General features: G+C 37.5%; 2 protein-coding genes across 2 annotated transcripts in view; one reads left to right on the plus strand and one right to left on the minus strand.

Annotated features, from left to right (window-relative positions):
- Positions 1–627: 627 nt before the first annotated feature.
- On the minus strand, positions 628–2,857 carry LOC106176132 (fibrinogen C domain-containing protein 1). Its single transcript, XM_013558371.2, has 4 exons — positions 2,664–2,857; positions 1,891–2,033; positions 1,504–1,600; positions 628–1,278 (listed from the first exon to the last, which is right to left on the minus strand). The coding sequence occupies exons 1-4, from the start codon at positions 2,752–2,754 to the stop codon at positions 863–865; spliced, it is 747 nt and encodes a 248-aa protein (XP_013413825.2). The 5' UTR covers positions 2,755–2,857; the 3' UTR covers positions 628–862.
- A 4,646-nt stretch (positions 2,858–7,503) lies between these two features.
- LOC106159946 (ficolin-1) overlaps positions 7,504–26,574 on the plus strand; it is a 50,651-nt gene continuing 31,580 nt past the window's right edge. The window contains exon 1 of the mRNA XM_086994327.1: positions 7,504–7,613. The gene's annotated coding sequence lies outside the window, so the exon portion shown is untranslated. The remainder of the gene's footprint in view (positions 7,614–26,574) is intronic.

Raw genomic sequence — 26,574 nt, forward strand, 5'->3', positions numbered from 1 at the left:
ACAGCAAGATGTGTCGGGGATCGATATGCTATACAATTACGACTTCCGGACCTGCATCTGATTGGTCGGTTAGTGACCTACATGTAATTAAAATAACATGACTCCCTAGCACGAGCGTTAGATGGAACCTTAATCTAAAAATAATTATTAAAAGATTTAGATAAGTGACGCTTAGTGAGGTGTACCCCGCGACCCCAATCCCCACTGGGAACCCACCATAAATAAATAAATGAATAAATAAATAGATAAATAAGAAACCTCGCCGGCTTTTATTCTTAACAACCTTTCATAGTATCAATCTTCAACTTTCGTGGAGCAGACACATGATATTATTGCAGTCTTCAAGACAGACTTTTGTAGACAACTTTACCGTCTGAATTTTCAGAGTGGTGCACTTAAACAAAAACATTGAACTTGTTTTACAGGCAATATAAGTGTCTTCTGTTTTAGACCGGTAGCTGATTCAACCTGGATTGACGAATTCTCCAGTGCGTCATCACGTTTCGTTTATTTTACCCGCTGTATAAATGTCTGTGATTGCAGACTTAAGAAAATTTCGTACCAACTAGCACATTGTGTTTGTAAAATGGAGATAGATAAAGCATGCAAGGAACACAAAGACCAGTATTAACCATGCACAGTTACCTATATTTTCTAAATTCGCCATTTTGCAACAAATGACCATTTCGCCTCAACACTGAACCTCTATATGATTACCTTATAGAGCAAAATCAAAGTTTTAGAACATTTGTTTTTATTATTTAAAAAATAATAAAACTTTGGCATATCTGCATTGCTGTTCATTATTTAAAGCGTCTTTGATTTTTTGTAATGAAAAGCTCCAATCCGTAACACAATAATTTTAAAAATCGGCTGGACGTATCTTCATCTCAGTGAAAGGAAGTGAGTAATGGTACCCTTTGAATGTACGATAATTAACACCATCAGCATAGGAGTCGTGCGGTCCGTTGTAGTAGTGCCCATTCAGGTTGGTAGAATGACAGTCGGTGTACCACCAGGCACCTTTGTAGGTGGACGCACAGTTAACGGGAGAACCGTCGTTGTCCCGGTCCTTCGTACTGAAAGGGGTCCCGTTACCGGTCAAGGTGCCGCCGGCCGTTCCCGAGTAGTCCCCCAGGGTAAGCGTGTACTTCCCAGCCTCATCGCTGATTTTAAAGAGGGATGTTTTTGAGTAGGCTTCGGTGCCGTTACCGTCTCTCAAGTCTACTCTCAAAGCGTACACCATCTGTCCCGTCAAGCGATGGAGGAACTCGTTGCCTGTAAAAACAATAAATGGCAAATATATATATATTTTTTAATTAAAAGGCATGACAATGGTTACTCATAAAATAAAACAAAACTATATGAATAACTCTTAAACTTTTACTTCATATTGTAGATTTATTATCAAGTCTGTGTCACACAAATACAATCATTGTCATTTGTGAGCGCAAAAGATCTTTATTTCTCAAAACCGTTTCCATTTTGATCACAAATTCTCACCAAGCCAGTGTTCACCATTGGGGTATCCAAACCCTTCTTTGTATGCCTTCCAGCCACGGAAAAAGTCAACTGAACCATCTTTGCGTCTCTGGAAAACCTACGTTATAGTTAAAAAGAGAGCATTTCGATAACATCTTTACTATTTTTGTGGGATGATCTCAATTGCCACCCCGCAAAATAAAGACATATTAATGATGCTATAAGAAGTTCTATAAGGAAAAAGCAAATGAAAATTCAATATGTAATTTGTAAAACTACTGAACCACTGTAACCATTATCATTAACTGGTTTTATATTCAGATGTGTGTGTGTGCGTGTGTGTAAGTGTGCGTGCGCGTGTAAAAGAGAGAGAGAGAGAGAGAGAGAGAGAGAGAGAGAGAGTCTTACCGTCCATCCGCCCCCGTCAGTCAGCATGTCACAATACGCCCAGAACCCTCCTTTGTTATCATACGGTCTGAGCCAGTAAACGCCGCTCTGATGTACGCCCGACCGATAGATGGAGGCACAGTCTGGATGTGGACAGCAGCAATCTGGGGGATATCAAGGAATTGCTATATTTATAATGCAGTGTATCTGCCGATACATATGTCGTTTATTGCAGCAATATATGACATGTGGATTTTCTCTCCTTCCTGTCAAAACGTCTTGTCACGGCTTCATGCATACACTCTAGCGGTAACCCATATTGTATTTATGACATTCATGTAAGAACAGGCTATCTACAGTAACTGTTATAATTAAGTAGTAAATTTCGAGAGAAACAAAGCTCTTCCCTCCATACAGATCGATCCATCTCCAAGGGCTTAGATGTCTTAGATGTCTGTTTAGATGTCTGTTAAGCGGCTTAGATGTCTGTCACGCCTACTGAATCTGCTAGGGGGTAATTATACATCGTTTAGCAGCTTCAGTAGGCGTGCCAGACATCTAAGCTGCTTAAGCTGATAACAATTTAGCGAGAAACCCCTTGTGTATCTAGGTATGGGAACCCAGTCTAAGAGGAATATCTTAAAGTAGTGATTTTTTAACCTACACACTTTGCGTGATAGGCATGGGGTGACTGCAATCTTACCTAAATCCGGGTTTGCAAATTAGATATCATGGCTATCTACATGTATATTGCTTTGCCCGTGCTCTCAGATTACTTTTGTTCTCTATCTTACCCGGTCTCTCAACTTTTTGACATGCAACTGCCTCTTTCGTCACCGCTATCCAGACCAGTATGGGCATCCAAATATACATGTATGTTCTCATTTTACGCACACTTGGTGGTTGTTCCTCTCTAGTAAAAATAGAGTATGGCCGCCAGGTGAAGCAATGTGACTAGTTAACTCTTTCAAATCCTGTTTATGAGTGGATTGTAGGTCGAACATTGAAACATAACATCCTGTTACACATATAGGTTAATGACAAAATAATTGAATGCGTAGATGTCTGATTGGAAACACAGGAGGAAGAGCACGTAGCTGTAACCGTAGTGAGCCAAATATTAATGAGATTATAACCGCAGATATGCTGGGCAAATATCTTTAGATTCAAACACCTACTTTTCCCACTCATTTCCCCTCCCAAACCAGTGTAACAAGCAAAACAAAGTAATTAAACCTACCGTCCACGTAACCTTCCCTTTTTGTTACAGTACAAACTTTCTTGTGTATCTTTATTTAATCAAATGTACATATGGTATTCATTTTATTGGATTGATTACTATGAAATTCTATGAAATTGAGTAAACCCGCATGAAAATGCAGTAGTATCGAAGTAGTAAAGAAGCATTAACGCAGTAGTGGTGTGGAGCATATTTGCAGTAGAAATGCAGTAGAGCCTACTGCAATTCTACTTCAAAAATTACATACATGTAGGGTTATACAGAGGAGGAGCATTAATGCAGTAGATTAGCAGCATGATAGAAGCATGTTTCAAATATGCTTATTAGCTCCCCAATCGAAGCAGATTTGAAGCATGTTTGCAGTATGATTGCAGTAGTCTACTGCGCTGGAGTATCTACTTCGTTTTCGTGCTGGAAACGAGTTGAACCAGTATACATCTCACCTATCACAATCAACAGCATTGTAATTCAGTGGACGGCACAACTACCGCACTGACCCAGGGAGGTCAGGTTGAGAAAAAGCGTGCACATTGAACAAGGACAGGACATCAACTGCTGTTTAGATTTGATATCATACTATTTGTTATTGCAGATCGAAATTTCAATCATGGCGTCGTGAACCGCGAGATAAGCCATCACACTGATAAATATCTTTCCAATATTTCTTCAATTATATTTATGTACTTGTGTATTTTATTTTCTTATCTTACCGTTAGTACAATCTGCATTTAATTTTGCTAGGAGACCAATTTAATTTCAAATATATAATTGTAAATATTTTTCTGGTCTTGAGTACAATCTGCATTTGCTTTTGTTCAATAGAAAAAAATCCCTCTAGTACTAACAAGGGTCAAAATGCATCGTGACTTGAGCAATGAGTAATACGGTTTTGCGTCTTTGTGAATGACACTGAAATCAATATACATAATCATGACCTCATATTAAATCAAATGTACTTATTACATTCAAATCTATAGAGTTATTAGCATGGGTAAAGTTGCTGGCGGTCGTTTTGGGATAGCCCAGCGAAACCGAATGTATCTACCGTGTTTTCAGACTGTGAATGATTGATTGAAAAAAAAAAAGGTGCATGACAAGTCCCATTTCTACTTCACCATTATTGTTATAAGGTGGTTCAGGGCTACCATTCTCAATTGTGTGATATATTTAGCGCGACAGCCGCTGCATGAAAAGAAACTACAGAGGGAGACTCTATAAATACACAAGGCAGCAAAGCTGTCAAATGTACAGACAAAAAAAAAAAACAGAAAAAAAAGATGCAAAAGAGGTCATTTTGTCAATTTTGATTAATAATAAATAATGCTTATAATAGCACAGTCAGTCAACACTGATTTTTCATCATGCACAACAGGTAACATGGTCAATAACAGGAGCAGATCCAGAAATATTTTCTGACAGTATTCTAAAGTATTTTTGTTGATCCATCCTCCATTTTGATGGTCTTCCAACAGAAAAAAATAGATACCCATCAATATAAACTTTAAAATCTGACTGTCTTCCAGGAGACCCAGAAGATGGTCTCAATCCACCCCTTCAATAAGATTACAGTTTCAGCACCATGAGAGTTAAAATTCACATGATGAAAGTCCCAATATATGAAAAATGATGACAGTGCATAAGATAATATTAAATAGTGTTTAAAGACATGAATAGCAATACAACTGCTTATGTGGAAATACAGAAAATGTGCGGAGCCTCAGGTGGATGTGAGTTAAAAGTCACATCTTATAAATGCCAGTGTTGGAGAAAAAATTAAAAAGAAAACAAAAATATTATCTAATGAAGCTGTTATTCACTGCTTCCTTATTATGGCCACTATGTTATCTAGCAGAGAGCTTAACCTTTGGGAGTTTACAGGGAAATATCAACAAGTGTGCTTTATGTAATCTAATTTAATGGCCACTTAATTAGGCAAATAAGTTTATAGCAGTAAACTTGGCCTAGTGAATACCCAAGGGGAATTTAAAGACTGACCACACAAATTTGTCTATCAAAGGTCTTCAGGCCCATAAGTCACACCTTAAGAAAAGCAGAAAACAATAATGCACAAAAACAGGAGACTGACAATTCTGATGCAATAATACATTATGTTTAACTGTTTATTAAATTTATGCATTTTTTTGTGAAATTTTCATTTTTCTCATTCTGGCACTTTCTAATTGTAAACTTGAACTTCGATGGGCCTGAAGCCTTATGCTTTTACTTTCATCAGTGTTACCTGTTATGCATAATTAAAATTTGATGCACAGTCAACATCAAATTTTAATTATGCACAAAATTTTTTCACAAAAAACCTGTATGACTTCCAAACAATAAACTAATGAGACAATTTTGCAACTGAAGCTGTATTTCAATCGTATGTTTCTTTCCTGTAAGTGTGAGAAGAGCAAGTCACATGGTTTTCCTTTCACCGCCACTACGGAGGCAGTGCCCAGAATAGGGTTTTGTTCAATTTTGATGCAATATAACACAATGCTCAACAGCATAATAACCATAAATTTTTTAATAATAAAATAAAAGTATCATGGATATTCAGAAAATGTGACTAGCCCATAGAGTTCAGAGTCATACTTTGAAAATCCCAAAATGTAAACAAGAGAAAACTGTATTGAAAGAGTTTATTTCCATTTTCAACACCTTTTTTACATAAAACAAAATAATCAATTTACTGTCACTTTTATATGATCAATCAAAAAAAAATATGTTGACAAAGCAAAAATATCAATAGAACAATTATAAATGTCCAACTTGCTCCATTCTGAGATTCTGAACATAGTGAAAGGTTGAATGTGACAAACTGTAAAGATATGAGTTTTTTTTCATTTTTGACACTTATTACACAATACACAATATCAGGTTTGCCATCATTTTTATATAATTGACTAACAAGGTTGTTAAGATGCAGAAAATGTCAAAAGAACAACTTAAAATATCTAATTAGTTAAAAAATGAGACTGTTAACATGCCTGACAATTAAATTTGAGGAAAAAACTCTTATATACAAAAAAAAAAAAAAGGTATAACTTCACCAAACTTTAACTGATCAAGCTTATTTTGAAAACTTTATCTGTATTTCAGTAACACTGATCACTACTGTGACTTTCAAGACAATTGGCCAATCGATTTTCCTTAAAATGTGTTATAGGTGTTGCATAAATGCTGAAAAAAGTGAAAAAACAGCATAACTTCCCTAAAAATGGCCCGATCATGCTGATTTTCGAACTTGACTTGCGTATTATGAATATTTATCAGTTTTGTAAGTTTCAAGCCAAAAGGTTAAACAGTTTTTCAAATATCGTGTTATCGGTGTTGCATAAATGCTGAAAAAAGTGATAAAACAGCATAAATTCCTTAAAAATGGCCCAATCATGCTGCTTTTCGAACTTGACCTGCGTATTATGAATTTTCATCAGTTCTGTAAGTTTCAAGCCAAAAGGTAAAATGGTTTTCCACTTATTGTGTTATCGGTGCTGCATAAATGCTGAAAAAAGTGAAAAAAAACAGCATAAATTCCCTAAAAGTGACCCGATCATGCTGATTTTCGAACTTGACCTGCGTATTATAAATATTTATCAGTTCTGTAAGTTTCAAGCCAAAAGGTAAAATGGTTTTCCACTTATCATGTTATCGGTGCTGTATATATGCTGAAAAAAGTGAAAAAACAGCATAAATTCCCTATAAGTGACCCGATCATGCTGATTTTCGAACTTGACCTGCGTATTATGAATATTCATCAGTTCTGTAAGTTTCAAGCCAAAAGGTAAAATGGTTTTCCACTTATCGTGTTATCGGTGCTGCATATGTGCTGAAAAAAGTGAAAAAACAGCATAAATTCCCTATAAGTGACCCGATCATGCTGATTTTCGAACTTGACCTGCGTATTATGAATATTCATCAGTTCTGTAAGTTTCAAGCCAAAAGGTAAAATGGTTTTCCACTTATCGTGTTATCGGTGCTGCATATGTGCTGAAAAAAGTGAAAAAACAGCATAAATTCCCTATAAGTGACCCGATCATGCTGATTTTCGAACTTGACCTGCGTATTATGAATATTCATCAGTTCTGTAAGTTTCAAGCCAAAAGAAAAAACAGTTTTCCACTTATCGTGTTATCGGTAAAAGTGCACGGCGACGACAGACGCAGATGATGGCTATATGTACAGACACATCTGTGTCTGTACATAAAAAGGTGTTTGCGTAAGCGCAAAACATGCTCGTTTCTATGTATTCTGCAAAGGAAAAGTAAAACTGAGCTACAGGTAGGCCCTATTTACTCAACTGCTTTGTCGTGGGTCTGATGTGCCACAGGGTTTTTTTTAGCTGTTATCGATCGCGAGATGACGGCTGTTTCTCCAGCGCGACGGTGAAAAATTGCGCAATAAGGTTGGCAACACACCTCCACTGGAAGAACACTAGGGGGAGAAGAAGCAAATTCTAAATGATCTGAGGCTTATGCAACAGGAAGATCTACTGGCAGAGCCTTCGGTAAGTCTTACATGAATTCTACAGACTTGACATTTAATATGGAATATTTCAGTTTCGAAGGTATACCTAGGTAATAATGCGTTCTGTTTTCAAAAAACTCCGATCTCATATAAGATTTGTGAATGGAGAACTGTGTAGTCAGGTGTGTCGCTACCAATTAACTGACTTTCATGTCTGTTGCGCTGCTACATTATGTAATATGCAGTGATTTAATTGGGTAGTGTTCCTTTGGGCTGGTCAAAGCTTGGCTTAGGCAAAGCTTGGTTCTGTCAAAAAAGTATCCATATGTCGACAACTACTGCATAGAATAATTTGAAATTTTGCATGCAAGCGGTCAGTTTTGCAGTGCGGAAGATGAGTCAAGTAGTGCATTACACATTTTTAATCTATGGCAGAATGGCGCAAAAAAGACAGACATTACCAGACAGATCATAGCGCCAAACAGAACGGTCCCCACAGTTTTATAGAGTAATGCCCAGACTGATGTACCTACACAGAGGTCACCCCCAGTGTATCAAAATCTTACCTACAGGGTACAGGACCCACTGTCTTTCGGGATTCGCTGCTGCAACCAAACAAAAAACACTTAGTCCGTTCAGAACGAGGGTTGAATTGCCACCAAAATGCGTTTTTCAAAGCCCTTAGCGAACACCAAACTGGGTTAAGCAGGTAAAAACACCAAACGACCTCCTAGGCACCCACTGTAAACAGCAAAACATCGTCGTCTGTTTCTCTAATGAATTGGGGGCCATGACCGTTTCTGGGTAGAACACTGAAACTGCATGGCTTTCTTTATTGAGGTCAGATTTCACCTGTACCGCCCAATTAGTCAAAACAGAGTTTACAGATATCCAGAAGAGGCCTACGACGAAGCATATGCCGGGTCTTAAGTGAAAAGGGTGATTGACAGCGTCAGTATTGGGAGTGGATACCACATTGGTGCCAAAACACCAATGGTAGTCATCGACGAAAACCTGAACCAGATCAAATTAAGGAATAATCTCGGAACCACTTGACTATCATTTGATAGGGGGCACCTTAGGAACAATTTTAGGTTGCACGGTGAGGTTGCAGGTTCACACAGAGCACTTTTAATAACAGATAACTTACAGAAACAAGGGAATGAGCAGCTACCCTGGTCATCAAAATCGCCACATTTGAACCACATAGACAATATTTCGGTAGGCCATTACTCGACGAATCAACTGCCTACATGTCCTACAACAAAACTGGACCAGATTGGACACTTTTAGATCGATGCCTGGAATGTTATTCCAGATTGAACTCTAAAAACCTACCCCAAGCAATGCTTTGCCGCTTGAGAGCGCTGGCAACAGCCAGAAGAGGCCAGGCGTAACAGCGACCATTACTGTGACTATAGCAACTGACATGAGGGTCTTTTGTGGAGCGTTTAACTCTTTTACAGACGATAATTTGGAAAATATGGAGATCCAAAATATCTCTTTTAATGGAAGTCGTATGGTATAGAATAGGCAATGTGTTTTTGTTTGCTTCTCTGGCAAATTCCATTAATGAATTGATATCACAATGACATCAAAGAGATAATTTAAAGTTATTAAAACACGATTTTAATCCTTATTTTCATTTATCAGTCAGCAAAATAGGAAAAAACTGGTAAAAAATTACTTGGAAAAAAATATTCCATATTAAATGTCAAGTCTGTACAATCAAATGAACTAGACAGGGACCATGCGATGTCAAATTATATTTACTTTTGAAAAAATACAGCTACATATGTAGTAAATGTAAAGAGCGGTAGGTTTGATTATACTACTCTTCCAAGAACACTGATCAGGATAATATATTTTTGAAGGGGTACCAAATAAAGGCAATAAAAGGAAGAGGAAAATGTGGTATAGGGGTCTGTTGGAAATCGCTGTTTCTGTTAAGGTTGTTTTTTTTGTTAGAAAAAAGCTATAATTATTTAAAAATGGTGATCAGAAATAAATATATTTGTGGTAAGGTTATCGACATCTTTCACGTTACAAGGATAGATAACTGTTAATTTTTGGAGGGAATGACTTGAACTTGGAAATAAATCAATAATGAAATGTCAATAGGCCGACCACGGCTTTTCACGCATGCACAATCTTTTCTATCTTGTGCTTATAAACCCTTTTCAAAAGATGTCATGAGTGGAATTTTCAGGATAAATAGGAAAACGTCGTTGCACGCATTTTCATCTCTTGATCCTCTAAAGTCAGGCGCTCATTGTGCGTCTTAAAAATCATTCTTTGCATTTACAAAGTGCGCCAACTTCAATATTACAACACATTATAGAGGTGCTGTATTGATTCTATAATGCGTCCTGTGCACGGCATTATTTGTGTGTGTGCTTTGAGGAGGAAAACTTCCAAGCACTATAGCTAAAATCAATACTACGTTTGTTTGTTATGGGGCTTTTATTGACTGAGACCGTTTTTTCCAATTCGGTGACATGGAATTGCGCAGTTAGATTTACAACTAATGAGTCACAGCGAGACGACATTAGGGAGTGAAGAAATAAGATTCTTTATTGTCTGAGGGATCGTCATAACCTATTTTAAATCAAGAAGTTGCTTCTTGTTTAAATAGAGTTGATCCCCCACAAGTTCGCAGGGGCAATTATAAGAGCGTTTGCTTGTGACACTATGCATATGAGTAGGAACTTGAGGGGAGAAAAGTCCGGCTGACGAGAAACACCGAGCACATCAAGGAGGAATGGTGAGTTGGAATTTTGCCAGTTTACATGGCGCAGCAAAATATAGATCCTTGAAATATCATACAAAGGCTATTTTGTCCATATACATGTACCCCAAACACAATTTATCTTATTACAAATATGACACATACATTACAGTAGATTGGTGAAAATCCCCAGTTTATATAACTCGATTTATCCACTGACAAAACTAGGTGGTGTTGATGGATAGTCATCGCATATCCCCGCACTTCTCAACCTTGTAAAAAGGAATCACCATTGGGGCCCCCATTCCCTTAAGATCTGTAGCAATACCTGTGTCTTTTACGTATGATTTTTGAAAATATTAATTATAATTACAACATTAAAAATATTGATGAAACAAAAAATGCTTAATGTAAGAAGGAAGAATCATCCACCCCCAAAGACAGCCCAATCCCCACGGGAACATAAATTTGAAGGGTCCATCTACAATCAATCAATCCCAAAAGTTTTAAGTTCCTCACTGTTATGGTTTAGGAGTAGAAAGCTAAAATTATGTTGTAGAAAACTAAACTCTGACCATAGGTCTGTACATAACAAAGGTTTCAACTTCCTCACTCAAATGGTCTGGGAGGAGTTAGCAGAAATTACAATGTGTAATAATAAATATTTACAATCATTCACGTCTGAAGGACAGTCTAACCCTCAGTCAAACTAAACTTCCAACGGGAACATCTGTATCTTTAATGGTTGGTCTATCAATCCCAAAATTTCAACTTCTTTGTACCTATTATAAATATCTACATAGCAGAACACTGTTCAGGATATATATATATATATTTTTTTTTGTAAAAAGAGGTAAGCGGGGAAAGGGTATGCATTTCGTGACGTAACAGATATCAGAGATAACAGATATCAGAGGAGCCTTTAATATAACCGCTGCATGATGGCAGATTTATTTTTCAAGGTTCATGAGACTTTGAAGTGTGGTGGATTCGATTCTAAATCCTTTGAAGGAACGCTGCTCACAATAAAAAATGATTACCGGTTTGAATAAAGGTATCTATTACGTGTCTAGGTATATATATCACGGGTAAATTCATGTCTATCAGTGACAAGTACACTCTCAATTAGCCTATCGATGCTCCGATATTGTCTACCGGTATTGTACGGAATGTTTTTCTGATTGTTTGTTTGTGTGACTTGATTACAGTAAAAAAAGGCAAGGGGATATTTCGTGTTCACAGAAAGTGCACTTTTAACCTGATAAATGAGTCAGATTTGATGATATTTGGTAGCCATGCGTTAGTTTTTAAAACTAAATTCAGTTTCTGTTTTATCAGTTATGAGGTATTCATGCTAAGGGCAAATCAATAAGCGTCGCAGTAGATAAGTCATGGGCAAAATTATGCCCAAGGCTTAGTGAATAGACTAGTCAATGCTGCGAACACCGTTTCGTCAGTATTCCGTATTGACGCATAAGTGGTATTCCGATCACGTTCTCGAAACGCAATGTTTACTAGTTTCTTTGTGTTTAACGAAGTGGAAATGACGCAATTGATATTCAATCTAATGCTAGGCCCTTGCACTTTTTTTTGTCGCGGGACAATTTTTTTGCTGTCACTAGAAGGCGGATTTCAGCGTAGCAAGGTCTTAGAGAGACAAACATACCGTACTCGGATTAAGAATGTGTACATTTACCCCGTGGACCATTTGAAGATTACACTGCGATTAATGCGGTGGAAAATACAATAGAGAGAGTGTATAATGATAGGGTCGCTAAACGATTGTTGACGGCATATAGTAACTAGCCTAAACCCCTGGTCGCCTGGGTAGCCACGCCCCCTTAGAGTACTTATGTAAACAAACGGTCTCCCGTAGCGAACTATCCTTTTGTTCAACAGCTTCGCGCGTGCAGCTGATTATGTATGTAGTGACACTATAGCTAACTGCATATAAATTTGTGCTAGCTGTTATTTGATTCATTCTGCTGTGTCGGATGTTGTGGATCAGCCCACTGGTTCGTTGACTTATGTTTTTCTGAAGATTGGTGGTGCAGATTTTGAGTGCTTAATTATTTACCCCCCTTCTAACAAGAGAAAGGGGAAGGGAGATAAAAAGAGAGAGTGTCAAATGAAACGGGTAATGAGTAATACATTACATTAAATAAAGGGACTCGCGGTGGAAGAAACGATAGACTGTTTTGCATCAAGGTATGCCATTATAATCCGACATGGCCCATAACATGATCCATAACATGACTTATTGTTGTATGCCTTATATTTGTGCCGACTTATATTTTACTCTCGTTCATTTCGTGAAACTATTTCCTTGAATAAAGTTTTGCCTGTATAAATTAACTTTGTGACATTAAGTAATTAATAAAACGCGCCTGTTGAAAAAGGGGCTTTTCGTAACTAATAAAGGTTCACTATTCAGAAAAATATCGTCGCCGTTCGTCGCCGCTACCTTCAGGAAAGCGTACCCTCCGCGTGGATCACCGGCATTTTTGATTATCTGACAAATTAGGGCAATTTACGTTTTAGCTAATAATTCTGAATTTACTAATATTTTGGACTAAATTCGATGTCAGATTCATAGCAATGACGGAGAGCCGACAGAGTAACTGTTTAATTTTCTAAACTAATCAAGCTAGAACGCGTGGCGATAAAATGTGTCGCTAGATCTTGTAAACACTTAGCGAAATGCACCTACAGGTAGTGACTATATTCAATGTGCCGTCACTAAATTGCTTTCTCGATTTCATTAATTGACGATAGTAATTGCAGATAACAAGGAAGAGGAAATGCTGAAGACAAAACAACGTCGGGTCTTTGTGTAACTTTCTCCCTAAACACTTTTTATGTTGCTGTCAAAGAAAAAGGAGTCTAGATAGCGATTATTTAAACCACTGCTGCTGCTTTTGCAGGTAGACTTCCTCGTTTATCATTTAAATGCTCCCCTCCCCCAGCAGACCCAACTTGATGCATGCACGTCTTGGTAGCTATAGTACAGATCTTGGTTCAAGTAATGAAAGGTTTAAGCACAAAACGATAATTTGAGGCTATTTTTTCATTCAAGACAAAATAAAGTATCTATGGTGTGTGACAATAGGGACTTTACAAAGCTTAATTTGTCCTTAAATATATATTCCAGTAGCATAGGCGAGCAACGTAATTGTAACCTCAACTTGAGATATCCTCGATGAAAGCGGAGTACAAAAATTAACTTTTTTAAATATCGATTACAACATGCTGTACAATGATATTGAGACGAAAGGGTTTAATGGACTTCTTTGCCTTAAAAGCAATTCATTTCAAAATTAAAAGAAACAGTTTTTTCGGGGAGCGCGGGTAGACAGTTTACGTCAGGTGATTCGTTAAAGTCGAGGAGTGTTTCACTATCAAATGTGTAAATCATATATGTCATAAAACACTATAAGAAAGTTTTTTGTTACGATCTGCAACATTTGTTCATTTGTATAGCAGGGCGAAGTTAAAGCCAGAGGTAAATAGAACCTAATACCGTAATCCTCCTCGTCCATTTATTTAAATCGTATCAAAACGTTTGATACACAATGTTCATTAAATTCATAATTTTGGCGATTTATTAAAACCATATTGGTACATAAAAGTTTAAGATTAGCATAAGTTAAGCAACCACCAGTATGAAGAACAACACCCTTTTTAAATGAGGCAAGACACCCTCTTCACACTGATTATAACCTTGAGAAAGACATTATGCAACTTAAGGCAAAGGAGTTATGCAAAGTTCTTTCAACTCGTGTGTGAATACAACACATTCACTTTTACAAGACAATGGAGGCGAGCAAGTAGAGTAATTACAATATACAATAAAAAGGACATTAGTATAGAAAGCTTACTTCGGGTCAGCCCTTTGCTTGTTCGAATGAAAGAGATAGATATCGCGCCGCGACTCCCTTTATTAAACCTTGGGTGTTTGTGTAAAAGTGTGAAAGACAGGCAACGGTCTTTAGTCGCTGTTGATATTGTTCGCGATTAATATTGAAGCATAACTCCTTCGCCTGCATGTAAACGTGTTACTTTTCCTCATGTTCTCTATATTTCTTTTAGGTGGTTGAGACAATTGGATGAGATCGATAAAAGTAAAGGTTAATCTAAACAATTAGATGCGATTTTTGTGAAATGACTTATTAAGTGATGTGCATGTACCTAGCATGTTTAAATTCTTGAATTTCTAATTTGTTAAATCTTTCATACACGGCCTCATATATGTATTACTCTCAGGCCTTCGATATTATTGTGTTACACGGGACACCTGGGAACCTGAAGCACAGGTCTACGGAGTCTTGTTAGCCTTCATGCAGTTTTATGGCTGGGATGAACACTGTGAAATAGAAACAGGCTTTACTTAGCTTTACTTGATGCACGACAGTTTAAACAAAACCAGTCTGCAAGGTTTGCTTTGATTTGGCGTTAACCTTACACTGGTTTTAAAAGAACAAATATAAATATGTTCGATGGATTAAATGCCGGCTTCGTTATATTTTAACTAAATGCGTTCATTTGCACAGTTACACAGATAATATTTTTAAGTTGTCTGTCGTTCAGCACGCATTATAGGCGAGTAGCTAAATAGTGACGGTGATCAATCCAAGCTCAATCTTGGCAAGTATCGTTTACAAAATAGATCATGTTGAATAAACTTAATTACGCTTTAATAAATAATCAACACACGGTTCGGTTATTGTCACTTGAAAGCTTTCGATCAAAGACGTTCAATGAAATCACAAATCATTTGACGATTAAAAAATGGACATGTTCAAGGGGCAGTTTTTGTTTCAGCTAAAGGGACTTCAGGTTCAGGTAGAGGGTTCAGTTACGTGTTTCATCGGATGATAGCATCACGCCCTAGGTCTAAGCGAGTTGAATAGAAGCTTTTTATCCAAACATCCTATTCCTAACTACTGAGTTAGGACAAAGGTCTAGTAACATGCACTGTGCAATTACTATTAATGGATCAGATGCATACTTGATTGTTTTTCCTCTGGTGTCGCACGTATGCATCCTTTCTTGAGTGATCTAAAACAAGTCGCTAGTGTACCATGTTTCTCACTGTAGCAAAATATGTTCGACATGGTGTTTCTGAACGGCAGCCGGAGACACAGTAATTGTATAGGCATGCTTTAAGCTTGTTCGAGAGATAATAACAGTCGTTTAACAATAGATAGCGAGCTATAGTAAGACCCCCTCCTCTTTAACTGATGATTTACACTTTTAATTGACCGTACTTTCGTATATTGTATGATCATACAGCCAGACTTCCCCCTGTTGCAAGTTGTAGTTGGATTGTCATTGCGCCTATGTCAATGCACCTCATTTAATTTCAATATTATAATATAAGCATAATATAAGAAATATGTTATTTCCTTATTCCTCTTTCATTATCATTCATGTTTTTTAAATACTTGAACGCTTGAATGCAGATATTTCAAATTAAAACGTAAGTACATAAATAAATTATACATTTATAAATTAATGCAATAGGAATTTTTTCGAGACAGATTGATGCTGACGCTCATGCATTTCAACCAAACAAACAATAATTAGTTCAATTTTTGACTGCGGAAATTTCATATAGGATGAAATAACTGATAACAAATTTAACTAACAGTTTGTTAGCAACACTAAAAACCAGCTGCGTGTGCCAAACTAGTGAACAAAAGGACAATTCGCTTCGCGTGGCACGCCTTAGTATGGGTTTAGCCTCTTCAAGCTATAATCCTATCGCCGCAACAAACAATAGGGACCTTCTGGCTGATGTATCCTGCTGTTAATTACACCTAGTTACAGCGGATTGTCGCACTCGCACTGCACCACAGAAACCGGCGTCATGGGGTTCACTCGTATTAAGTATTGTGTTATTCCACCTAAGCTATTGTGTTTGTGCGTTCGAATTTTGAAGGGATTTATACGGCCCTCCATTGTTTGTCCGCCCCCTTCTATTCAAAAGATAGGGATTAAAACATTTCCGACGTTGTTACACCGGTGTACAACGGAAACAAAATTATTCCGACCACTGTAGAGGGAGGAAGGCATACATTGTAAATTATCTGAGTTTTCATCACAACAATGGGTGATGTCTGGTAAGTCCGTGCGGCCATTTGTAAATCAATTTTACCTTCAACTGAATAAGCAAGGACCCTTGCAGCATGGTGACAATGTTGCTGAGACTTTGAGATGTGATGGATTTGGAAATGATCAAGGAACACTGTTCACAATGAAAGATGTATTACATGGATAAATGGGTAAAATTGGCATGAGGTGACTGACAAATAGTATTGTCTGTTTGAATATCGGCATTTATGTGTGCCTTCCGTATGCGGTATGACATTTTACATATACACTGTTGGTAAAAATGGCTGCCACACCCTTAAGAATTTTGGGATTTTATCATAATAATATTATCAAATAAGTCCTATAATAATATTTACTGTGGAAGGCCACGATATGACCTCAAGTTTTGAAAGCTATACATTCAATATTGTGTAGAAAGTGAAAGGTTTAAACATATTATCATTTTCATTAGACTACATAGATGAATTTCAACTAGAAGGTTAAGTCCAATTTCTGTTAAGGAGTTGTAATGTTAAACTGGACTATCCTTGCTCTCTGAATATGATTATATTAATTTGGGAAAATGCAGGCAACAAATACCAAATATGCCTTTCTTTAATCTAAAGAATGTACGCTTTTTTCTTGTATTTTGCGTCGTTTTTGCCTCTGCTGAGATTACATTATATTGTATTATAAAGCGGCGATTCGGGATAAACAGTATTGCATTACATGCTACAGCAGCTCAATGAATAACAGAAAACATTGGAAGAAAGCCCTCTTCTAAAAAGACCTTTAAAAAGACAGAGGGCTCTCAAAAGTTAAGCATAAAGCATACTTATTTCTTAGTGCTTTACGAAGGGATATGAAACTTTAGCTTATTTAATCAACTGTATGCCGTGGGAGGTTTGTGGGGTTTCGCTACACAATTTTTTCAAGTGTTGTGAAAAGAAATGTCGTAGCTAGGCTTACAATTGGCTTAAGTCCCACAAAAGCAAGAACGAAAACAGCTTAAATCCATGGTTTCGTTAGGCAAACTTTAGTTTTAAGGTGACTAATAGTAAAAGGACCAAAAGCATAGAAACAAAGCCATGGGCTTATAAGTTTTTATAAAAAATTTAAAAAAAACTTCCCAAAAGGCCAATTAAAGACGGAGATTAAGTACAGTGTCCAACGGATGACGCTATAGCGCCAATTTTAGGGGAAAAATGCCGTTTTCGGAATTGGGATTTTCTCTATAACCAATACAGCTATTCAAGTGATTCAAAAAGCCTCATAAAGCTGGGTGAAAACACTTCAGTGCGGTACCAGGGAATTGTCTTAAACTATTCACTTTTGATTTTATCATCTTTTACGTTAAATGAGCCCATATTTCGATGGGTTATTCACTTCAAAAGACGATAACTTTCAAATAAACAATTTCCTCTTAAACCCCTGACATCATGCTGTACATGTAGTCCACATTCCCAACAACAATAGGTGCAACTTTTGTAACGATCGGTTGCTCAGATAGTGAGATATACTTGGCAGCGATTCACTTATCTCGTCAATATACAGACTTGACATTTAATATGGAATATTTCAGTTTCGAAGGTGTGCCTAGGTAGAAATGCGTTCTTTTTTCAAAATACTAATATCTCATATAAGATATGTGAATGGAGAAGTGTGTAGTCAGGTGTGTCGCTTCCAATTAACTGAATACCAGGTTTGTTACGTTGCTGCATTATGTAATATGAAGTAATTTAATTGGGTAGTGCTCCTTTGGGCAGGTCAAAGCTTGGCTTTGGCAAAGCACGGTTCTGTCAAAAAAGTATCCATACGTCGGCAACTACTGCATTGAAGAATTTGAAATTTTGCATGCAAGTGGTCGGTTTTGCAGTGTGTAAAATGAGCTATGCAGTGCTTTGCAAGTTTGTTAATCTGTGGCAAAATGGCGCGAAAAAGTCAGACATTGCCAGACAGTTAATTGCGCCAAACGAAACGGTCCGCACAGTTTTATAGAGTAATGCCCTGACTGATGTACCTACATAGAGGCCACACCCAATGTATTAAAATCTTACCACCAGAGTACAGGACCCACTGTCTTTCAGGATATGCCGTTGCAACTAAACAAAAACCACCCAGTCCGTTCAGAATAAGGGTTAAATTGCCACCAAAACGCATTTTTCAAAGCCCTTAGCGAACACCAAACTGGTTTTTGCAGGTTAGAATACCAGACGACCTCCGACGAACCCACTGTAAACAGCAAAACATCGTTGTATGTTTCTCTAATGAATTAGGGACCATGACCGTTTCTGGGTTGAACACTGAAACCTCGTGGCTTTCTTTATTGAGGTCAGATTTCACCTGTACCGCTCAACTAGTCAAAACAGAGTTTACAGACATCCAGAAGAGGCCAACGACGAAGTGTGTGCAGCCTCTAAAGTGACTTAGGTCATTAACAGCGTCAGTATTTGAAGTGGATACCACATTGGTGCCAAAACACCAATGGCAGTCATCGACGAAAACCTGAACCAGATTAAATAAAGGAATAATCTGGGAACCACTTGACTATCATTTGATAGGGGGCACCTTAAGAACAATTTTAGGTTGTAGGATGGGATTGTAGGTTCACACAGAGCACTTTTAATAACAGATAACTTAGAGAACCAAGGGAATGAACAGCTACCTTGGTCATCAAAACCGCCATATTTGAACCACGTAGACAATAATTGGGTAGGCCATTACTCGCCAAATGAATGGCCTACATGTCCTACAACAAAACTGGGCCAAATTGGACAGATTTCGACCGATGCCTGGAATGTTATTCCAGATTGAACTCTAAAAACATATCCCAAGGAATGCCTTGCCGCTTGAGAGCGCTGGTAGCAGCCAGAAGAGGTCAGGCGTAACAGCGACTGTTACTGTGACTAGACACTGACATGAGGGTCCTTTGTGGAGCGTGTAACTCTTTTACAGACAATAATTTGGAAAATATGGAGATCTAAAATATCTCATTTAATGGTTGCCGTATGAAGTAGAAAAGGCAATGTGTTTTTGTTTGCTTCTCTGGCGAATTCCATTAATGAACTGATGTCACAATGACATCAAAGAGATAATTAAAAGTTATTAGAACACGATTTTAATCCTTATTTTCATTTATCAGTCAGTAAAATAGGAAAAAACTGATGAAAAATGATTTGGAAAAAATATTCCATATTAAATGTCAAGTCTGTAGAAAGCTGTAAAAACAGCCAAAAACGTTCACAGGTTGGTTAACAGAGCTTATTAGTCAAATGCTTATCTGGGAAATTTACCTGTTATCGGTCATACGATCAGATGGAACCATTGCTCATTGTCATCTAAAAATATTTTGTTTGGGTGCTTTGAAAGGGCAGAACATCGTGCTTTTGTTACATTTTCTGACCATTCGTTAGGCTTGTAAGCGTGCCGCCATTTTGATTGACAGCTCTGGAGAGGGCCCTAGCCTAGTGATGCCCAGTAGGGTGTCAAGGATATGTAGAAGGAAGCGCTAACAAAGGCGATTACGTTTAGCCGCAATTAAGAGATGTGAAGTTGCATTTGAACGTTTCAATGGGTATCCCTCGGCAGTCGATTAATTTTACCTGAGAGATTCCTTTTCTGTTATCGGCAAAGTGATCAGATAAAACTGGGTGACAGTAGTAGTTCTTAACTGATTATCCTGGTAACTGTGAACTCGGGGGTGGGGGGGTATTATTTTTTTCAAGAAGTCTTTTTGTGATTTTTATTTTGGGTAAATTTTGAACTCTTTCTTCCCGCTTTATCTGTGATTTTGAGTTTTTCTCCAAACATCGCAAAATGCAAGTTAACATGCGTTTTTATTTTCATTGTTATTTTTTTTAATCATGCTGTCAACCCTTTCTTGGATTTCTCTCGTTTGGCCATTCACATCATTTTTTTGCGTGTCTCTAAAGCTCCTTGATTTAATTTATTGGAGAATAAATATTTTGTCAACATTAGTTTTTACCTTCTACAAACGGCGTCCAACAATCATTTCCAGTTTCGTAACGTGTCGCAGATACGCTCGCCGATATATATCGCCAAAATTAAGAGCTAGGCTAAAAGAATCGTTTCTAGCTTTTTTTTTAGTAATAAACATTTCGTACAAATACCTTTCTCAATTGATTAAGACGATTCGAATTACTCTTTCACCCATTTATTAGGTATACATAAAGAAAAAAGAAAGACAAATAATATTAAACATTTCATGATGCTTTTATTTGAGCTGTACATGCGCCAATGGCTGTAACTGTCTTTCGACCAACACAACGTCGCTGCCACACACACGACAAACACACGACTTGTGTTTCTAACAACTGTCCACTGTGCCAAAGCCTGTACCCAGTAACTACTGTTTCTTCCTCACGATCACTGTCAGAAGACTTCGAGGGCTGTTCAAAGTCCTTCAAAATCTTACTAGCGCTAATTCCAGGTAGATTCTCTCTCTCGTCATCCGACTGAACAAATACCGGTTTTCCTCCAACGGCCCACATACTCTCAAAATTTTCTTTCTTTCCTTTGGAAATGGACTTTTAACACGAACTTTTCTCTTCCCCATAGCGTACTCGACTTCTTCACTGCTTAGCTGATGTAAGACTTATGACCTACATGTATCACCGCACACGTAATCGGCTTATAACTCATTAACTATGCTCCGCCCCCCTCATGGCAACGGCCCTTAGCAACAGAGTTGTCAGCCTGACTGGGCGCGTGCCGGTTGAAAAACTCATCAAAAAACACATTTTGCTGTGCAAATTCAAAAAAAAAATATTACATCCTCCGTTAGATACTTTTTTGATTAATAGAAACACACAAAAAACTCAAAAACATGATTTTAATAGTTAACCCTATTACCCACCTTAAAGTTAAAGAAAATCGAATGCACCTTGATCACGTGATGTAAACTGATTTTGTACCCTTTCTAATCTCTACAAGTGTTGAAATTGCACTGTATTGTATTCTGAAGACCTGTGATCCAAACATTATCCATGAACAATAAATTATTGGGATAAATTATAATATTTTTTCAAAAGGTACAACTCTAAGAATGCATGATACTCCTTCCTTTCTGTTTGAGGTTGAGTGGGGGGGGGGAGGTAAGACACCAACTTATTCATTCAACTGCTTTGTTATGGGACTTTCGGATCACGTGACTATTTTTCGCTTTCCCTTATTTCAGTGCCGCGAAGTCGAATTGCGCAGTAGGGTCGACAACTTCCTCGGGTCCCAGAGAGTCAAGTATGAAAAAATCGTAGATTCCAAGCCATCAAAGATTTCATGATAAAGGGTGAATAACTGGTAAGTACATCGAGGACAATTATACATTTATATTATAATCGATAGAATTGGACACGATGTTTTTGACATAGTGGGGTGGCGAGTTTCGAGTTTGTTTGTAAGATTTGTCCGATAAAAAAACATAAACTTGACAGTGTTCTTTCGTTAGAAAGTCGAAAAAAAATGGCGTTTTGCATGCATAATATTGGTGTAATTGCCTTCTTGATATATGTTTTCACGTATTTGATTAATATCCGTATATTTAGGCAAACATAACAAATGACATTATTAAGTTAGAGTGTTACTTTAGAAGAATTCAGTAATCAGTGGTCAAAAAGGATAGAAATCTATTTTCGAGCTGTGGCCACTCCAGTTTGATTCTTTCAGAAATTTACTATATGGAGTTGTTTCACAAAGTTGTGGGGAAACAGAATGGAGTTGATTTTATTATTGATGATTGCGTCTTTTCGAAGGGGGGAGGGTACATCAAAAGTCCAGGGGGTTGCTAAATCCCGGCTGTGTGTTATGGTTTACAGGTGGGAATGTATCACAATAGTACAAGAACAGCACGCTATTATTTGTGGTGCCGAAACCCTACAAAAATGGATTTTTTTCTTTTTCCTATGACAAAAAGTATTATTATAAAATAAAAAAATATGTTAACGATCGGGCCATAAAATCGTGGAATAAGTCATTAAACCAGCGATAGCAATCACAAATCCGCGGCCCCAAATGACAAAGGCCAAATATTGTTTTACGAAGACCGATTTTGTGTCACCCTCCGCCTGATGAGGGATATTGCACACATAAGCTTTTTTACTTTCCCCTTCTTCATCCTCTTTTTCCTCTCAAAGTCTCCATTAATGATACATATAGTAGTATTTCCTCCGTCTTTCTTCTTGGTATGATATCTTTATGGATTGATGTCGAGAAGGAAAGGGTGGGGGAAGCATGATGCATATATGTGTAGTGCCTTTAAAAATTAAGGGGAGGATTGGGAGAATAACCCTCAGCCAAAATTCGGGAAACATGCTTTTTTATTTTATTGCAGTAAACCGGAGTCATGGACGGTCCTATAACCATAGAGAACCAAATAAAGCTCAACAAAAACTGGGAAGCCATTTGCGATGACCTTAAAGTAACTTACATTATTCCTGCACTCATCACAAGTGGTGTCATCACCCCTGATGAACGCGACGACCTGCTAAAGGAGAAAACGTGCTTGAAACAATCTAGAAAGCTGCTGTCACTTTTGTTAGCCAAAGACAACAAACATTTTGAAAGGTTCAGAGAATGTTTGCTTGAAGACTACAACTGGCTGGCAAAGGGCCTGGAAGATTATAAGGTCACAGTGGAAGACCAAGAGGCTTACATAGGTAATATTAAAATCTTGGCGAAAATAATTATTAGCATACGTGTATTACACGGAGAAAAGTACTAAATGTATCAAAGTACCGGAGTCATAATAAGAAATTTAAGGAAAGTAACCCTGGCGAAAAAGCCAAATATGTCTGAGACCAGTTTTAAACGGGCGCCCAATAATATTAGCTCTTCGTTTAGTAGACAGCTCAGATGGTTATTGATCACTTACATTGCCTTAATTATCTTAATTGACATTTACTTTTTGTATGTACTTTCCTTCGACAGTTCAAACTATTTTCTAGTAAAACCTCATAAAGTAAAATATAGTTGATGTCATTTGATCTAATTTCCTAACAAATTCCATAACCTGCGCCAAGTAGGTTAATTATTTGGTTCCGTTACTGTTGTAGTTTGCCCGTCTGTAAGCAAAACCATGCGAAAAGTTATGAGCAGAATTTGATGAAATTATGGACATATGTCAGAGGATTAACTTAAGGTGATAAGATTTCGGTGTTGATCCATTAATTGATTAGTGATAAAAATGAAAAAGTTAGTGAAATCGTCCATGTCGTTATTTGAGACATAAACAAGAAACAAAAAACAAAAACAAAAACAAAAAATATACAAATCAATCAACACTCCATTTATATAACTACTGGTATATCGATCTTTTATTCCATAGATGACCATACGGGGACGACATCACATATTGCAAGTACATATTAGTCCAAAATGTGATCTCGCTCATACATGATCATAACATTTGCAAAAACATATTAGTCCAAAATGTGATCTCGCTCATACATGATCATAAAATTTGTCAGCTTAAATGCACATGTCTCACCACTGATATTATCTTTTTCGAGAAAAATAGCAAGCAGCAGTGTTTTTAAGAGCTATATGAAAAGAAAGAAGGTTATTTTCAACCAAATCAAAATGTCTTTTCTCGTTTGCAAAGAACCACATGCAGATAACATGCGTTTAAATGTTAGTTTGGCAGTCAACGAGGCGTTTTCTATCCATGTTTAACTATGACGTGAAAGCGCGAGTGAGATTGCTCGAAATTAGAGTATATAAATTAGAGTGCTTCCACTCCATCTAGCGGTAGGCCTTGTAGCTGGTTTACCCCGTTGTTATACATGTACTTATTTAAGGAGGCCCTCTCATATTTCAGAAACCTCATTTCTGCCTTAACATCTTTTTATAAAAAATGTAAGACAAAATCTACTCACCGTATGAGTAAAAGATGGGGGTAATCCAGCTTGTTTTCGAGAGGTAACGTCCCGACAACGTCATGTTCATAACATTGCGTTATAAGGGGATTTTTGCATATATATATACTTTGTTTTTTGAGACAGGGCTGCTTGAACACGAAACTATTTATTATTATTATTATTACCAAACTTGCAACCCGAGGGTTGGATAATTACAATCATTGCATCACAGTTGGATAAAACCATTAGTCAGTAAGAATAAAGGAATATTAAAAGAAATATGTAAGCAAGTTTAAAACAAAATATCTAAAATGCAAGGTTAAAAAAATAAAAGTCTATCAGTTAATTCTGAAACTTGTATATGGCACTAGTTAAAAACTCACTCATTGATCGTTTGTTTTAATTTTAGGTCTTTTGAAAGTTTCCTGTTCTCTTAATGAATATTTGACATTTTGTTTTGGTTGTAAAAGGTAATGCAGTCTATGATCCGGTTCATTTGATATACTAATAAACATTTTTTACATGCATTGAGCCGTATTTCACTCAGTAGTTCAAGTTTACTATGTTCACAAGCAGCGTCATATTCAAGAATAGGATAAATTATCTTAAGAGCTCTTTCTTGAGACTTTTCTACTAGGGCAGTCAATTCATTCGTTAACCCAAAGTGCCAGACAGGGGCAGCATATTCCAAAACTGGCCTTATGACAGTCTGGTAATAAGTTACAAGGTCATCAGTTGTAAGGCCTGCACGCTTAAGATGCTGTGGGAAATAAACCTTTTGCTTGCTTTTTTAGTGATTTTGTCTACATGTACCTTCCATGTGAGGTCATTAGAGATATACACTCCAAGTAATTTAAATGATTCTACAAATTCAATCTATGTTTTGTCAATAACGAGCTTAGGGATATCTGCATTCTTGCGTTTAAATGATATGGCCATTTGTTTGTTTTTTTTTTCTGTTTAATCGCATGTTGTTTGTCCTAGACCAGTCCAATGTTGAGTCAGCGATTACATGTAATTTGCTTTCATCGAATTGTCTAAGGATCTCAGAAACTGTTGTGCCATCCATATAATTATGGCATAATAAATCACCAGGAGGTAGATGTAAATCGTTTATCATCAGGACAAAGGGCAACGGGCCCAGCCATGATCCTTGAGGCACCGAGCCATTTATGCACTGCCACTCCGATCTGACTTGACCAAGCTTGACTCGCTGTTGTCTTTTAGTGAGGAAAGCAGCAATCCAGCGAACAATCACATTATGTAAGCCCATGGCTTTAAGTTTATTGATGAGCAGGGAATGATCAACGTGATCGAAAGCCTTGGAATAATTAATCAACAGAACTCTAACGACGTTGCCAGCTTCAGTTGCCATAAACCAGAGGTGCATAATATCTATCAAAGCATGAGCAGATCTTTTGATCCCACCAAACTGGAACTTGTCCAATAATGGTTCCACAGTTTCAAGTGTCCATTCACCTACAATGGACTCCATATGCTTGGCTAGCACTGGTGTCAAGGAGATGGGCCTGAGATCATCCTCAACTGATTTGGGGGGGGGGGGTGGACTTTTGGTATGGGGACAACATCAGCTGATCGCCACACTTCTGGGACATGCCCTTCTCTCAGTGAACTGTTATAAATGGCACATACTGGTTTTGGTAAAAAAAGGTGCGAAATCGCGTACAAGCCAGCTAAGTATTTCATCCGGGCCACTGGCCTTATGAACCATTGTGCTCTTATGTTTTTTCTCCACTTGAGCTACTGAGATGATGTATTTGTCAGGGATATGTTCAGGAGGAGGAGGTATGATAGTACTATCCAACGGGTTTAAGTCAGCAGACACAGACTGAAAGAAACCATTGATGAGTTCAGCTAAAGCATGGAGACTGCCATTAAATTTGTCATTGGCTAATCCCTGAAGATTATTTGAGTTTGCGTTCAGACCAATCATCTGCTTTGTAGCTTGTCACCATTTTCTTGAATCACCAGATTTAACCTGTTCCTCTTTGCTTTTGTAGTGCTTTCTATTTAGGTTTCTTGACATTCTGTTTACTTTCTTTTGGTATATTTTGTGTCGTTCATGGTCACCGGATTGCCAAGCTTTGGACTTCATTCTGATGGTATTTCGGAAGTCATCATTAACCCATGGTTTATCATTGGAGTGTCTAGTGACTTTGCAGAGAGGGAGATGAGTGTCAATGAGTGTTGCGACCTGTCTGGTGAAAAACTCAAACTGCTCTTGACATGTCTTCATTTGATAGAGCTCTCTCCATAAGGTATTCTCAATGTCACGCGCCAAAAAGGCC

This window comes from Lingula anatina, chromosome 8 (assembly GCF_051362555.1).
Source record: "Lingula anatina isolate TDL-2025a chromosome 8, LinAna3.0, whole genome shotgun sequence".
Classification (NCBI taxonomy): Eukaryota; Metazoa; Brachiopoda; class Lingulata; order Lingulida; family Lingulidae; genus Lingula; species Lingula anatina.